Source organism: Apium graveolens, chromosome 6 (assembly GCF_009905375.1).
Source record: "Apium graveolens cultivar Ventura chromosome 6, ASM990537v1, whole genome shotgun sequence".
Lineage (NCBI taxonomy): Eukaryota > Viridiplantae > Streptophyta > Magnoliopsida > Apiales > Apiaceae > Apium > Apium graveolens.
Genome location: NC_133652.1, coordinates 47,331,251 through 47,344,797, shown reverse-complemented (window position 1 = coordinate 47,344,797; position 13,547 = coordinate 47,331,251). Strand labels below are relative to the sequence as shown.

Here is a 13,547-nt window from a genome sequence, read left to right as displayed (position 1 = left end):
TTCTACATTGAATGATAGGTAATGCTGGTCAATAAATTCTTGACATAAAAGATCGGCTAAGATGCCAATATCAGGAAGGAACAAAATGCCAAATAGCTATACAAAATTTACCAGTTAATTAACAAAATTTACCAGTTAATTAACAATAGTTATTTAATAACTAATGTCAGCCTCAAGCTACATTTAATCGCCAGATAAGAAGATACATGCACTAAATCAAGACCTCCAAGCATACCATCTTTTCCTTATTTATATACTACAAGATTATAGTATTAACCTTTCCCCCTTACCAATTCATATTTGTCGTATACACAAACTTTTATGGATAAGCTAGTAAAATATGTGGCAAAACTGCAGAACAAATGCCCCCAGGCCCCAACAGCGTGAATGCATGATGAATATCTGGCAATACATACAACCAAGGGCATATTATGTTCATGTGGTAATGTTAGTTGTGTGTAAAAGACAGAGGGCTGCTAATCTTGTTAAATATTTTAGTTCATTTTTAATCATCATGTGTACAAACCAAAAACGACCCCAGAATTATTTATTAGAAAGTTTACAGGCTGCTCAAGTCTTTTAAATTATAAAGACACCCCGAATAAAAGCATATGCTTTACCCCTTAGATCTTTAATTCCAGGGTACCTAACAAACATAAATTTGAATGTTTTGATTTTTTCTAAATGGATGGGGACTCTTTCCATGCAATGACTTAAAGCCAATTTTTCTAGACTGCTAACATAGTTTTCTACTATAAATAACTACCCTGCTTCACAGCAAAATCATACTCAAAAACAAGATATGGCTTCTATGCATCCATTAACCCTTGCAATCCTCTTTCTCTTCTTTCAAACACTCTCCTTCAGCTTTTGTCAAGCTACTGTTCCTGCCAATGAGACTTTCAGATTTGTAAATGAAGGAGAGTTGGGGGAGTACATTAGTGAATATCTCGGTGATTATCGAGCTCTAAGTGTTTTCACTTCTCCATTTCAACTTTGCTTTTATAATCAAACACCTACTGCCTTTACCCTGTCTCTTCGTATGGGCTTGAGGCGCACTGAGTCGCTCATGCGCTGGGTTTGGGAAGCTAATAGAGGAAATCCGGTTGATGAGAACGCGGTGTTCTCATTCGGGACTGATGGGAACCTTGTACTTGCACATTCTAACGGGCAAGTTGCATGGCAAAGTGGTACTGCTAACAAAGGTGTTGTAGGTTTCAAAGTACTTCCTACTGGTAATATGGTGCTTTATGATTCTAAAGGCACATTTTTGTGGCAAAGTTTTGATTCTCCAACAGATACTCTCTTAGTGGGCCAGTCTCTCCGCATTGGGGCTGTCACAAAGCTTGTAAGCCGGGCTTCTGAAAATGAGAATGTAAATGGGCCTTATAGCCTTGCAATGGAGCCCAAAGGATTGACTATGTATTATACTCCTACTAACTCTCCAAAGCCGATACCTTACTTCACATTCTCACAGTGGTTTAACGTTACAAAAGGGGCCACCATACAGAATATGACATTTGAAAGCGAAAATGAGTATGATGAAGGCTTTGCCTATCGTCTACAATTTCTTCTGGGCGTAGCTAATTACCCCTATAGCGCTGGAGGCGCGTTTTCCAGGATCAAATATAACACAACACTGTCATTTTTGAGATTGGAAATGGATGGGAACATTAAGATATATACTTACAATGACAAAGTTGATTATGGTGCATGGGAGGTAACATATACATTATTTTCTAAAGATTCGGATGCGTCAGAGTGTCAGTTACCGACGAGATGTGGGAAGTTTGGACTTTGCGAAGACAGCCAATGCGTGGGTTGTCCATCACCCAAAGGACCAGCTTTGGCTTGGAGTAAGAGCTGCGAAGCACCCAAGTTATCATCATGTGCTGCAAAGGACTTCCACTACAATAAACTTGAAGGTGTGGATCATTTCATGGTGAAATACACAAGAGGAGATGGGCCTGTCAAACAAAATGATTGTGAGATTAAGTGCACAAGAGACTGCAAGTGTTTGGGCTATTTCTACCATCTAGACACATCAAGATGCTGGATTGCTTATCATCTCAAAACTCTCACCAGAGTTGACAACTCCAAACATTTGGCCTATGTTAAGCTTCCTAATTAGTACCTCATTAATGCAGCCTCATGTAATAATCTGGACTTTCATTTCTGTTTTTCTGGGCTTTTAATTGTTTCTTTTTTTGCTTGGTTTGCTTCTCTTTTTTTTTTAAATTGTGGGAACTCGTTTAACAAGATAATCTTTTCGAATTTCAAATTTCAAATTTTTCTCGCAAACTGAATGGGACTGCCTATATAGTCTAGTTTAACATTTTTTTTAAAATTGAAATAATGAAGATTCATTTTATTGAAAAAAGATTTATAAGTTCACTTCCTAAATCAATACTACCACAAACAATTCATGTTTAACAATACCATAAATCATTGACTGTAGGACCGAGCATTGGTCGGTTCGATAAGAACCGAAATAATATTTTTTTCCCGAATTAACCGAAAACTGAAGTAATAATTTTATCCTAATCGAACCTAACCAAAATTATGCACAAACCGAACTGAATACCAAACCGAATTATTTCGGTTAATTCGATTCGATTTCTGAAAACCGAAATATATGAAAATTTTGTCAAAATAATTTAAAATAGAAACAAAAAATAATTCGTAATGTTAAAATAAAAAAGATGCCAATTGGATTGACAGGTCATGACAATTAAGTTTTGAGTTTACGAACTAAAATATGGAGTCATGATTTATGTCTTCAGACTTCACTGGTTCAGTTAGACAAATTCAACACTAAAATGAAAGTTAAGTTGCATCTTCAATTGGTCAATACTTGTGAAGTACATATGGTGTTGAGCGCGCAAACTCATGGAGCACAAGAGTGAGGTTCAAAGTAGAGATGTAGTGCAGGAGGACATCAACAATAGATGGATATTGGGAGTGAAGTAATGACATTAGTTGAGTTAGTATTCATTTACAAAGAGAGCTTCTACTTGCTGCGGTTATTGGAGATTGTTCAACAATAAATGGTTCTTGTATTCGGCGTTGTTATCAATTTTGGATTATATTACTTGTGAACATGACTGCAAAGTGGCGAAAAATATTTTGACAAAAAAAATTTATACTTGATTATCTTTTAAAAAGGTCCAAATATATAATTTAGAGTAAAATTTTATGTAGTACACCTTTTAATTGGAGTACTCGGAGTCCATATATGTTCTGCAAGTAAAATATAACTTAAAATATTGCAAAATATATTATTTTTTGACAAACATCACTATTCTATTAAAAAAATCTTGTAGATTGCATTCATTTTACGAGCAGAACATTGCAAAAATATATTATTCTACAAAACATGTTTAGTTTGCAGAACATAAATGTTCATATTGCAAAACATATATATTGTACTGTAAATATATGAGATTTGCATGATTTTGTTAAAATTATGCTATTTGTGTAACATGTTTTGCAAAATAACACGTTTTACAATATATTTTATTTGCAGAACGTAGATGGACTCCGAGTACTCCGACAAAAAGGTGGACTCCATAAAACCCGACACAATTAGAGTAAATATTATTATATAATTATGTAAGAATAGGGGATTAAATTCAGTTAAACCAAAAATTTATATTTTTATATAGTTTTATTTAGAGAGAGATTTAAACCGATTAATTCAGATAAAATAAATTAGTTAGTGATAATCAAAATTTTATATTTTGGTATAACTGTGTTTCACGGAATAGTGTTTATCTTATTAATGAAGAGGATAAATATTGTTACGTAGTTTTGATGTTTGAACCGAGTAAAACAATAAAATTAATGGGATTGAAATAATTAAGATACAATTTTAATCTCTAACAACAATTTAAATATAAGGCATATAAGTGTCAAAACTCGGTAAAAATAATATATAAATCATAATAAAATATAAAATATAAGATTAAAGGGGTGAAATAAAAGAGGTGAAACCGTGTATTACTTAAAAAAGCAAAATAAAAAATTAAATACCATTGATAGAATTTTAATACTTGTAGGATATAAAATATAAGATAAAGAGGAATAAAAAATGGGTGAAACAGAAAAAAGTGAACAGAAAGAGGTGAAAACAAATTTGTACCATTTAAAAAATGGTTTATTAATTGAGAAAAGGGGAAATCAGATTAACCTGACATAGTATTTTTGTAATATGGGGTTAAACAACATGTGAATGCATATTTTAATGGAGCAAACGATAAATCACATTAGTGCTAGAGGACCCCACACACTAATTTAATTCTATCATTCATTAAAATGCATATTTCATTATTTTCACATACAAGGTGTATGTATATTCCATTCTTTCTCATTTTGAAGCTTTATAATAGTTGGATGTGTTGTAAATTGATTGTCATATAGTTAGTCAATATTGCAATAGTTAGGTTATGCATAAATTTGTAGAAATTGTTACCTTACATTTAATACTTGCTTCCTTTGTTTTACTATAAATAGATTGCATCTGTGAATGAAAATTTTGCACCAAACAATTCTTTCTATACTCATATTTCCCTCCACTCTTACTCTCTAATTTAGTAACTCTTTTATAGTTACCATTATTACTAGTATATTACAACACGTTATCAGCACGAAACCCTGCCGAAACTGAGAAGGTATAATTTTAATTTAAAAATGCATATATATGAGTAGACGTGGTTACACCCTCTACATATAATTTTTATATATCAATGACCGAAGTAGACGTGGTTATACCCTCTACTAATAATTTAAATATATATGGCCGGAGTACCGCCTATTAAAATTATTTTACGGTACCATTTAATTTTGGGTAATACCGAAGTATAGTGGTAACCTTAATTTATAAATTACATAACTATCGGATAATAACTTTTTGCCCCTAACTAACTTATGCAGGATTGCCCACTTTAATTTATTATTGGTCGGAGATAATCTGCATACGCAGACGTCCGTATGGCGGGTGAAAATCCATTTGTCATTTTATATATAGATCTGTTTATAATATCAATGATAATAATGATATATACATTGATTATTGCATACTTGTTAACGCACCCGATTAAGTAGGATTTTATGTAATATTTACATTGATGAATTAAAATTTAATAATTTAAGTGTTAATTCTGATTTAGTATGACAAATATTACAAGCTTGTCGTTCGTTTCCTTGGACATTTCTGGCGATAATTATTTATCATGGGTACAAGATGTAAAGTTGCACTTGGGTTCAAAGAAATTAAGCGATACAATAAAAGCAGAAAATAAATCCACGGCTGAAGAAAACTTTACCTCCATAATTTTTCTCCGACACACATGCATGAAGATTTAAAATCTGAGTACTTAGAAGTCGAGGATCCTTTTATATTATGGGAAAATCTAAAGAATAGGTTCGATCACCAGAAACTAGTTTATCTACCTGCAGCTGAAAATGATTGGGCTAATTTAAGACTTCAGGATTTTAAGAGTGTCCGAGCATATAGCTCTGCTTTGTTCAAAATAAGTTCTAGGCTTATTATGTGTGGTGAGAAAGTTACGGAGAAAAGAAAAATAGATAAAATACTATCAACTTTTCACCCCAACAATATCAACTTAGCAGAGATGTACAGGGAGCGAAAATTTACTAAGTTCAGGGATCTTCTATCAACTCTCCTCGTTGCTGAACAGAATCATGAATTGGTGATTAAGAATCATCAATCCCGTCCAACAGGATCTGCCCCATTACCTGAAGTAAATAACATGCCATTCCAGCCGAATGTACGTGGAAAAGGGTATAGAGGTGGACGGGGCCAAGGGCGGTACCGTGGACGAGGTCGGAACCACGGGCATTTTCGTCCATATAACAACTCTGGTCACCGGAAGTGGCAATCTGAATCACAGAGTAAAAGAAAGGCATCACGAGGAGGAAAAACTGAAAATGTTTGCTATAGGTGCGGCATGAATGGGCACTGGACACGTAATTGTCATACCCCAGATCACCTTGTTAAGTTATACCAATCTTCTCAAAAATCAAAAGAGAAAATGGTAGAAACAAATTTCTCCAACAATAACATAGATGATTTTCCGAGAATCACAACTGGAGGAATAAGCATTAATGGTCCGAATGAACCTAACGAAACTCTCATATGGAAGGCTGAAGATTAGTTTCATATAATTATTATAGTAGTGTGTATTGTGTGCTTTATTTTGTTTGAACTATGTAGTGTGTTATGTTCTTATCAAATAAATTATGTTTCTTAATTATATACAAAATGGATTCTGAAGATATATGCATTGCTGATTGTGGTACAACTCATACGATTCTACAGAACCAAAAGTATTTTACCCAAATAACCAAAACCAAAGCTCAAGTCGGAACGATTTCCGGCGTATCTAATATAATCGAAGGTTTTGGAAAAGCTAGTTCCGTCCTACCTAACGGTACCCACATACACATTTCAAATGCATTATATTCTAGTAAGTCTACTAGAAATCTTCTTAGTTTTAAATAAATCCGACTCAATAATTTTCACATCGAAACTACCTCTGAGGTTGATAGAGAATATCTTCTTATTACTTCCGCTAATCCTAGCAACAAGAAAATCTTAGAAAAGTTTCACTCACTTTCCTCAGGATTATATATAATGAAAATTAGAACTATTGAGTCACACAATGTCGTTGCTTCCAAACTCATAGTTCCAAAATCTTTTACACTTTGGCATGAAAGATTAGGTCATCCTGGCGTCTCTATGATGCGTCGTATTATAGAGAATTCTACTGGTCATCCTCTTAAAGATTTTAAAGTTCTTTCCAACAATGACCTTCCATGTTCAGCATGTTCTTTAGGAAAATTGATTACGCGACCATCCCCTACTAAAGTTCAGCTTGAAAGCCCAATTTTTTTAGAAAGGATCCAAGGGGACATATGTGGACCTATACACCCATCATCTGGCCCATTTAGGTACTTCATGGTATTAATCGATGCCTCAACTAGATGGTCTCATGTTTGTCTTCTCTCAACTCGTAATGATGCTTTTGCATAATTACTTGCCCAAATAATCAAATTACGAGCTCAATTCCCAGATCATTGCATTAAGTCAATTCGTTTAGATAATGCCGGCGAATTCACATCTGCAACTTTTGTCGATTATTGCATGTCTGTAGGAATCTCAGTTGAACACCCAGTTCCTCATGTACATACACAAAATGGGTTAGCCGAGTCCTTTATCAAAAGACTCCAACTTATTGCAAGACCGCTGTTGTTGAAAGCAAAATTACCTACATCTATTTGGGGTCACGTAATACTTCATGCTGCTAATATTATTAAGATTAGACCAACTTCCTACAACCAACATTCTCCGCTACAACTGGTACTTGGTCAAGTTCCTAATATTTCTCACTTTAAAATTTTTGGATGTGCTGTATATGTACCGATTGCTCCACCACAAAGATCGAAGATGGGAGCTCAAAGAAGAATAGGTATCTACGTTGGTTTTGATTCCACATCTATAATTAGATATCTGGAGCCTCTAACCGGAGACTTATTTACCGCAAGATATGTAGATTGTCATTTGGACGAGTCTATGTTTCCTCCCTTAGGGGGAGATAAACATTCAAATAAAGTTAATCCTGACATAAAATAGAATGCATCAGGATTATATTTTCTAGAACCACGTACCGGTCAATGCGAACTTGAAGTTAAAAGAATTAGTCATATGCAAAATATCGTAAACCAAATGCCTAACGCATTTAACGATTCTAGAAATATAACTAAATCTCATATACCTGCAGTAAATACTCCAGCTAGAATAGATATACCAATTCAAAAATCAGATACAAAAGAATTGGTCACAGAATCAAAGCCACGCCTGAAGCGTGGTAGACCGGTCGGTGCAAAAGATGTTGCACCACGAAAAATAAAAATAAAGAAAATTGGCCCTGAAGTGGCACATGCTCCAGAAGAAGTAAATACCCCTGAAGTGGTATTATCTCCTGAAGAGATTCCAGTCCCTGAAGATACGAGATTACACAATCATGAAATTTCAATAAATTATGTGCATGATATGAAATTATGGGATCGAAGTAAAGCCATAATCGATGATGTATTTGTGTATTCCGCAGCATTGGATGTAGACATAAATTCTGATCCTGAACCACAAAGTGTGGATGAATGCCGTCGAAGAAAAGACTGGCCAAAATGGAAAGACGCAATCCAAACAGAATTAAATTCACTACATAAAATAGAAGTATTTGGACATGTTGTCCAAACACCAATCAGTGTGAACCCTGTTGGAAATAAATGGGTATTCATAAGAAAAGGAAATGAAAAAAATGAAATTATGAGATATAAAGCCCGACTTGTAGCACAGGGGTTTTCTCAAAGGCCTGGAATTGATTATCAAGAGACATACTCGCCAGTGATGGATGGAATTACTTTTCGTTTTATATTAGGTATGGCATCTAAAGAAAAATTGGAAACACGTCTTATGGACGTCGTTACTGCATACCTGTACAGTTCACTTGATAGTGAATTTTTTATGAAAATCCCAGAAGGGTTAAAAATGGACGAGTTCAAGAAACCTCGTCATATATACTCCATTAAACTTCAACGATCATTGTATGGACTGAAACAGTCTGGTCGTATGTGGTATAACAGACTTAGTCGTTATTTACAAAAGAATGGGTATATTAGTAATCAAATTTCTCCATGTGTTTTTATCAAAAAATCACAATCTGATTTTGTGATTATTGTTGTATATGTGGATGATTTAAACCTTGTAGGAACAGCTACAGAGGTTGATGCAGTTGTCATATACCTAAAGACATAATTTGAAATGAAAGATCTTGGAAGGACAAAATATTGCCTTGGTATACAAGTCGAGCACTTGTCATCGTGAATTTTCCTCCACCAATCTACATATACAGAAAAGGTTTTGAACATATTTTACATGGATAAATCTCATCCATTGACTACTCCAATGGTGGTTAGATCTTTAGAGCCTGATAAAGATATATTTCGACCACGAGAAGATGATGAAGAAGTTCTCGGCCCTAAAATCCCATATCTTGGAGCAATTGGTGCACTTATGTATCTTGTAAATAATACAATGTCGGATATTGCATTTGCTGTGAATTTATTGGCTAGATTTAGCTCTGCTCCGATGGACAGGCATTGGAATGGGATCAAGCATATATTTCGTTATCTTCGTGGAACAATTGGTTTTGGGTTATTCTTCCCGAAAAACTCAACATCTCAGCTGATTGGATATGCAGACACTGGATATTTGTCAGATCCTCACTTTGGAAAATCACAAACTGGATATGTATTTACATATTGCGGTGCAGCCATTTCCTAGAAATCCACGAAGCAAACTACAGTGGCAACCTCAACAAATCACTCGGAACTCATTGCAATTCATGAAGCCAGTAGAGAATGTGTTTGGTTGCGTCTATCATCAAGAATATTCAAGAATCATGTGGATTACCGGACATCACAAGAAATCCTACTGTCTTGTTTGAGGACAACACTGCATGCATTGATCAACTTAAGGAAGAATATATCAAAGGAGACAGGACGAAGCACATTTCATCAAAATTCTTTTACACTCACGAGCTTCAAAAGAATGGAGAAGTTGATATACAACAAATCCGATCATGTGACAACCTTGCAGATTTATTCACGAAATCATTACCAAATTCAACATTTGGTAAATTACGACATAACATTGGAATGCGTCGACTCAAGGATTTGTTGCAACAAAATTCAGAGAATGATTAGTTTTCAAAAGATAGATTGTACTCTTTTTCCTTCGCCAAAGTTTTTATCCCACTGGGTTTTTCTTTGACAAGGTTTTAACGAGGCAATCTATGATCCATACTATCATAACAATTAAAGGGAAGTGTTGTAAATTGATTGTCATATAGTTAATCAATATTGCAATAGTTAGGCTATGCATAGATTTGTAGAAATTGTTACCTTACATTTAATACTTGCTCCCTTTGTTTTACTATAAATAGATTGCATCTGTGAATGAAAATTTTGCACCGAGCAGTTTTTTCTATGCTCATATCTCCCTCCACTCTTGCTCGCTAATTTAGTAGCTGTTTTATAGTTACCATTATTACTAGTATATTAAAACATGATGCATATATATCATTTTAGTAGACTCTAGTCTCTCCTTGTACAAGTATACATGACTTAATGTATATACACATCATTTATGTAAAAAAATTTACTATTAATTATAAGATGACGAAATCTCTTTGATGGATATCATATAGATTTTGAATGCACTTGATTATAATGGAGATAAAAGAATTGTAAACATACAAAAGGAAGACATGATATTGATATCATGAGAGAAGTAAAAATGGAGCCTGACGTATGAAAATTTGTTTTAGCATAGAAGGATATAAAGGTAGTCGTGGTTAATCTGATATTCCTTTTCCTCTTATTAATTAAGGTCGGATATTAAAATTTTGATATTTTAAATATTTATTTAAAAGAATATATATATATAATTGTAATATATGCTGAAAAAATTAAAAATAAAATAATACATATAAAATTGTAGTCTTAATAAATAATATAAAATTTGTCCACTAAATATCTAAACATGGTTAAATCAATGGATATTAAATCAATTATAGGATGCATATTTGAGTATTAAAAGATTTGAATTTTAGTGTACAATAGCTTCTAATACTACTCTACTTGACTCAAATCGATTACGGCCTAGGTGATAATTACAAGTTGAGAGGAATTGAAGATTCCAAGTGACTGATCAAACAATTCTTTTAAACGCAAATAAAAAAATGTAGCTAAGAACTTCAGTTGAATAAAGCCCATAAACATCCCAAAAAATACTCTAAATTTATATTACAAATTCTCTCCGGTTGGGATTTTGAGAGTCGACTTTCAAAACGAGACATACACAGGTATTTAGGGGTATTTGTTACTCTAATATTGGTTGATATAATTGATAATTCTGAAGATTGAGTTACAGATTACTAAAACAGAAAAAATTAAATTCCATCAAATAAAAGTGTCCATATTAAATTCCACCGTATTTTGTCGAATTTAAGGTCAATTAAATATTAGTTTGACCAGTGAATAAAAGTGACCGGATTCAGTGAAATTTAATAATTAAAATGATTGAACTGTTAACCGGTCGATTTTATGTACCGTAAAATGGGTTGGAAAATTCCCGCAAAAAGGTATCTAAAATTTGAAACTATAAAAATGACCAATTTCGGTCGATTTTGTATCTATGTTAAAATTTGAAAATAATAAATTCACATGTGAAGAGTTGTGATTTGAGCAAACGAGACATACACAGCATTTACATAGTCCCTCCCTCTCTTTTAACTAGTCTATCATAATATTTTTCCACTCTCATCTTATCGCGCTTCCCATATCTAAATCCCTCTGCTCACCAATCCAATTTCCTCTCTTAGTTTATTCGCATAACATTTTCACAACTATGACCCCGATTACTAATATGTAAATACACATACATCCATACATAATTTTATAAATGACTTCAATGCAAGAAAAAGAAATGCTAAGAAGAAAAAGAAATTCAAGAAAGTCTCGGGGCCGCCTTTAATTTTAAAAAAGCTTGATTTCGATGACCACAAGCACATAAATGAAACTTTCATTTTTGTAGTTTTGTATTAATTTAAATATGTTATTCTTTATTTGTCATAATTTAAAGAAACCTTAATTCGATCAGCGAGAATTTTTTTTATATGTGAGCATCTTAATTTAATTTTGATGTCATTTGATTCGGTCAAACTTTGTATATTTGAGTAGCATCTATTAATAATAAATATACTGTAGTAATATATATAGTTTAGTAGATGATTACAGGCATTTGCATTCTATTTTTTGTGACATTGCATGTCAAATTCCACCGACCAGTTGAATTTAAAAATCAACCGAAATTTGTAGAATTTAATTTGATAGGGCAACATTTTTAAAATTTCACCAAATTTCAAATTGTATTTTGAAATGAAAGGTTTAATAAAAGCGACTAACATTGTAGTGGCTTTTAGTTAAAAGCGACCGGAAATTATAAACTCCACCATATTATAAGCGACAATCAATTTTTGGTGGAATTTAATTAAAAGTAACATTTTAGTTAAATTTCACCGATTTTAGTTGGTGGAATTTAACCATTTTTCTTGTAGTGGATGGTACTTATGTGAATCTCAATTGTGTTACGACTAGTTTCGAAATTGATGTAAGTTGGATTATCGAGATGTCATTATAATACTTTTTAGATTAAAAAATTTGAATATTTTATCTGTTAAACAATCTGAAAACAAAACAGATATTTGTTTAGCTCGATTTTTGTTTCACAATCACGTTATAGTTGACAGTTCGGGAGTTTGTCACGACTGAGATTAAATGTTTTAATGAATTTTTTCATTTTATTTGTCAAAAAAATACTCTAAATTTACTTGAAAAAAATTAGACTCTGATGTTTTTATAGTAATTCTTACAATGAGTTAAAATTTTGTCGTAAATTAATTTTATTGTGTATTATGATTGTTAGCATTTCTCATTAGGTAAAAGAGTTCGCATTGTTTTTTCAAAACATAGAATTATTTAGTTAACAAATTTTATATTATAAAACAATAATCGTGGTAAAAAAATTAGAGTTATAATATGATTGAAGTAATTAAGATAGAATTTTTCAATTTTAAAAAAAATATTAATATAAGGACAGATGAGAGTCAAAAAGAGTGAAAATAATGCATATAAAATTATAAGTCATTTTTGATCCAAAATAACGAAAATAATATATATTTAGTGTTATAACATAATTCAAAAAGGGGTAAAATCAATTTTAGTGAAATAAAATCATAATGTAATTTAAAAACAGGTGAAATCAAGGTAAAACCAAAAAATAATGAAATCAAAATATCAGGGTCTAGTTTTAGCTTAATAAGATTATTAATTAATTTCCTAATTTGAATCCTAAACAGCTCTGTGCAACTGAAAAATGTGAGATTTTAATCTCCTGGTGTATATATTACTAAAATTTATAATCTTAAGAGACGAAAGCCAAAAGATAAATAAAATTTAATAACTAAAAGAGAGGAGATAAATTTGGTATATTAGTGAGCTATATCTATCTATATATACATATATACCCGATCCCTGGTATAAAAGAAGAAGACTCTGGTTACTTATTATAACCACTGTTTATAAATAGTCCTGGACAAATTGATTATTTAATTAAAATTTAAAAACACCGTTTACGGGGAGTACTTGAGGACAAATTGATTGTTTAACTGAATGATATAAAATTAACGCGTGTATTTTGGGATCTAATTAAAACGTTGCAGTATCACACATTTTCTGTCAGAAAAATGACCAATCCGTAGGGGGCAGAAGCTCATGGTGAATCCTCATTCCTTATAGTGCCAAAATAATACAAAAGTAAATATCTAATCAAAAACTACTCATTTTCCTGATTAGCCACGTTCTTACCATACAATAAATAGTATTTTGCATGATATGAGAGA

The 13,547-nt window shown here is 32.5% G+C and overlaps 3 protein-coding genes across 3 annotated transcripts; all 3 read left to right on the top strand.

Moving 5' to 3' along the window:
• Nucleotides 1–17: 17 nt before the first annotated feature.
• LOC141668074 (epidermis-specific secreted glycoprotein EP1-like) lies at nt 18–2,252 on the top strand. Its single transcript, XM_074474765.1, has one exon. It carries the CDS (start codon nt 803–805, stop codon nt 2,129–2,131), a length of 1,329 nt encoding a protein of 442 aa, XP_074330866.1. The 5' UTR covers nt 18–802; the 3' UTR covers nt 2,132–2,252.
• A 3,096-nt stretch (nt 2,253–5,348) lies between these two features.
• LOC141664992 (uncharacterized) lies at nt 5,349–6,176 on the top strand. Its single transcript, XM_074470952.1, has one exon. The coding sequence runs from the start codon at nt 5,349–5,351 to the stop codon at nt 6,174–6,176; it is 828 nt and encodes a 275-aa protein (XP_074327053.1).
• Nucleotides 6,177–8,959: 2,783 nt separating this feature from the next.
• LOC141664990 (secreted RxLR effector protein 161-like) lies at nt 8,960–9,367 on the top strand. The gene has a single exon (XM_074470951.1). It carries the CDS (start codon nt 8,960–8,962, stop codon nt 9,365–9,367), a length of 408 nt encoding a protein of 135 aa, XP_074327052.1.
• The last annotated feature ends 4,180 nt before the right edge of the window (nt 9,368–13,547 follow it).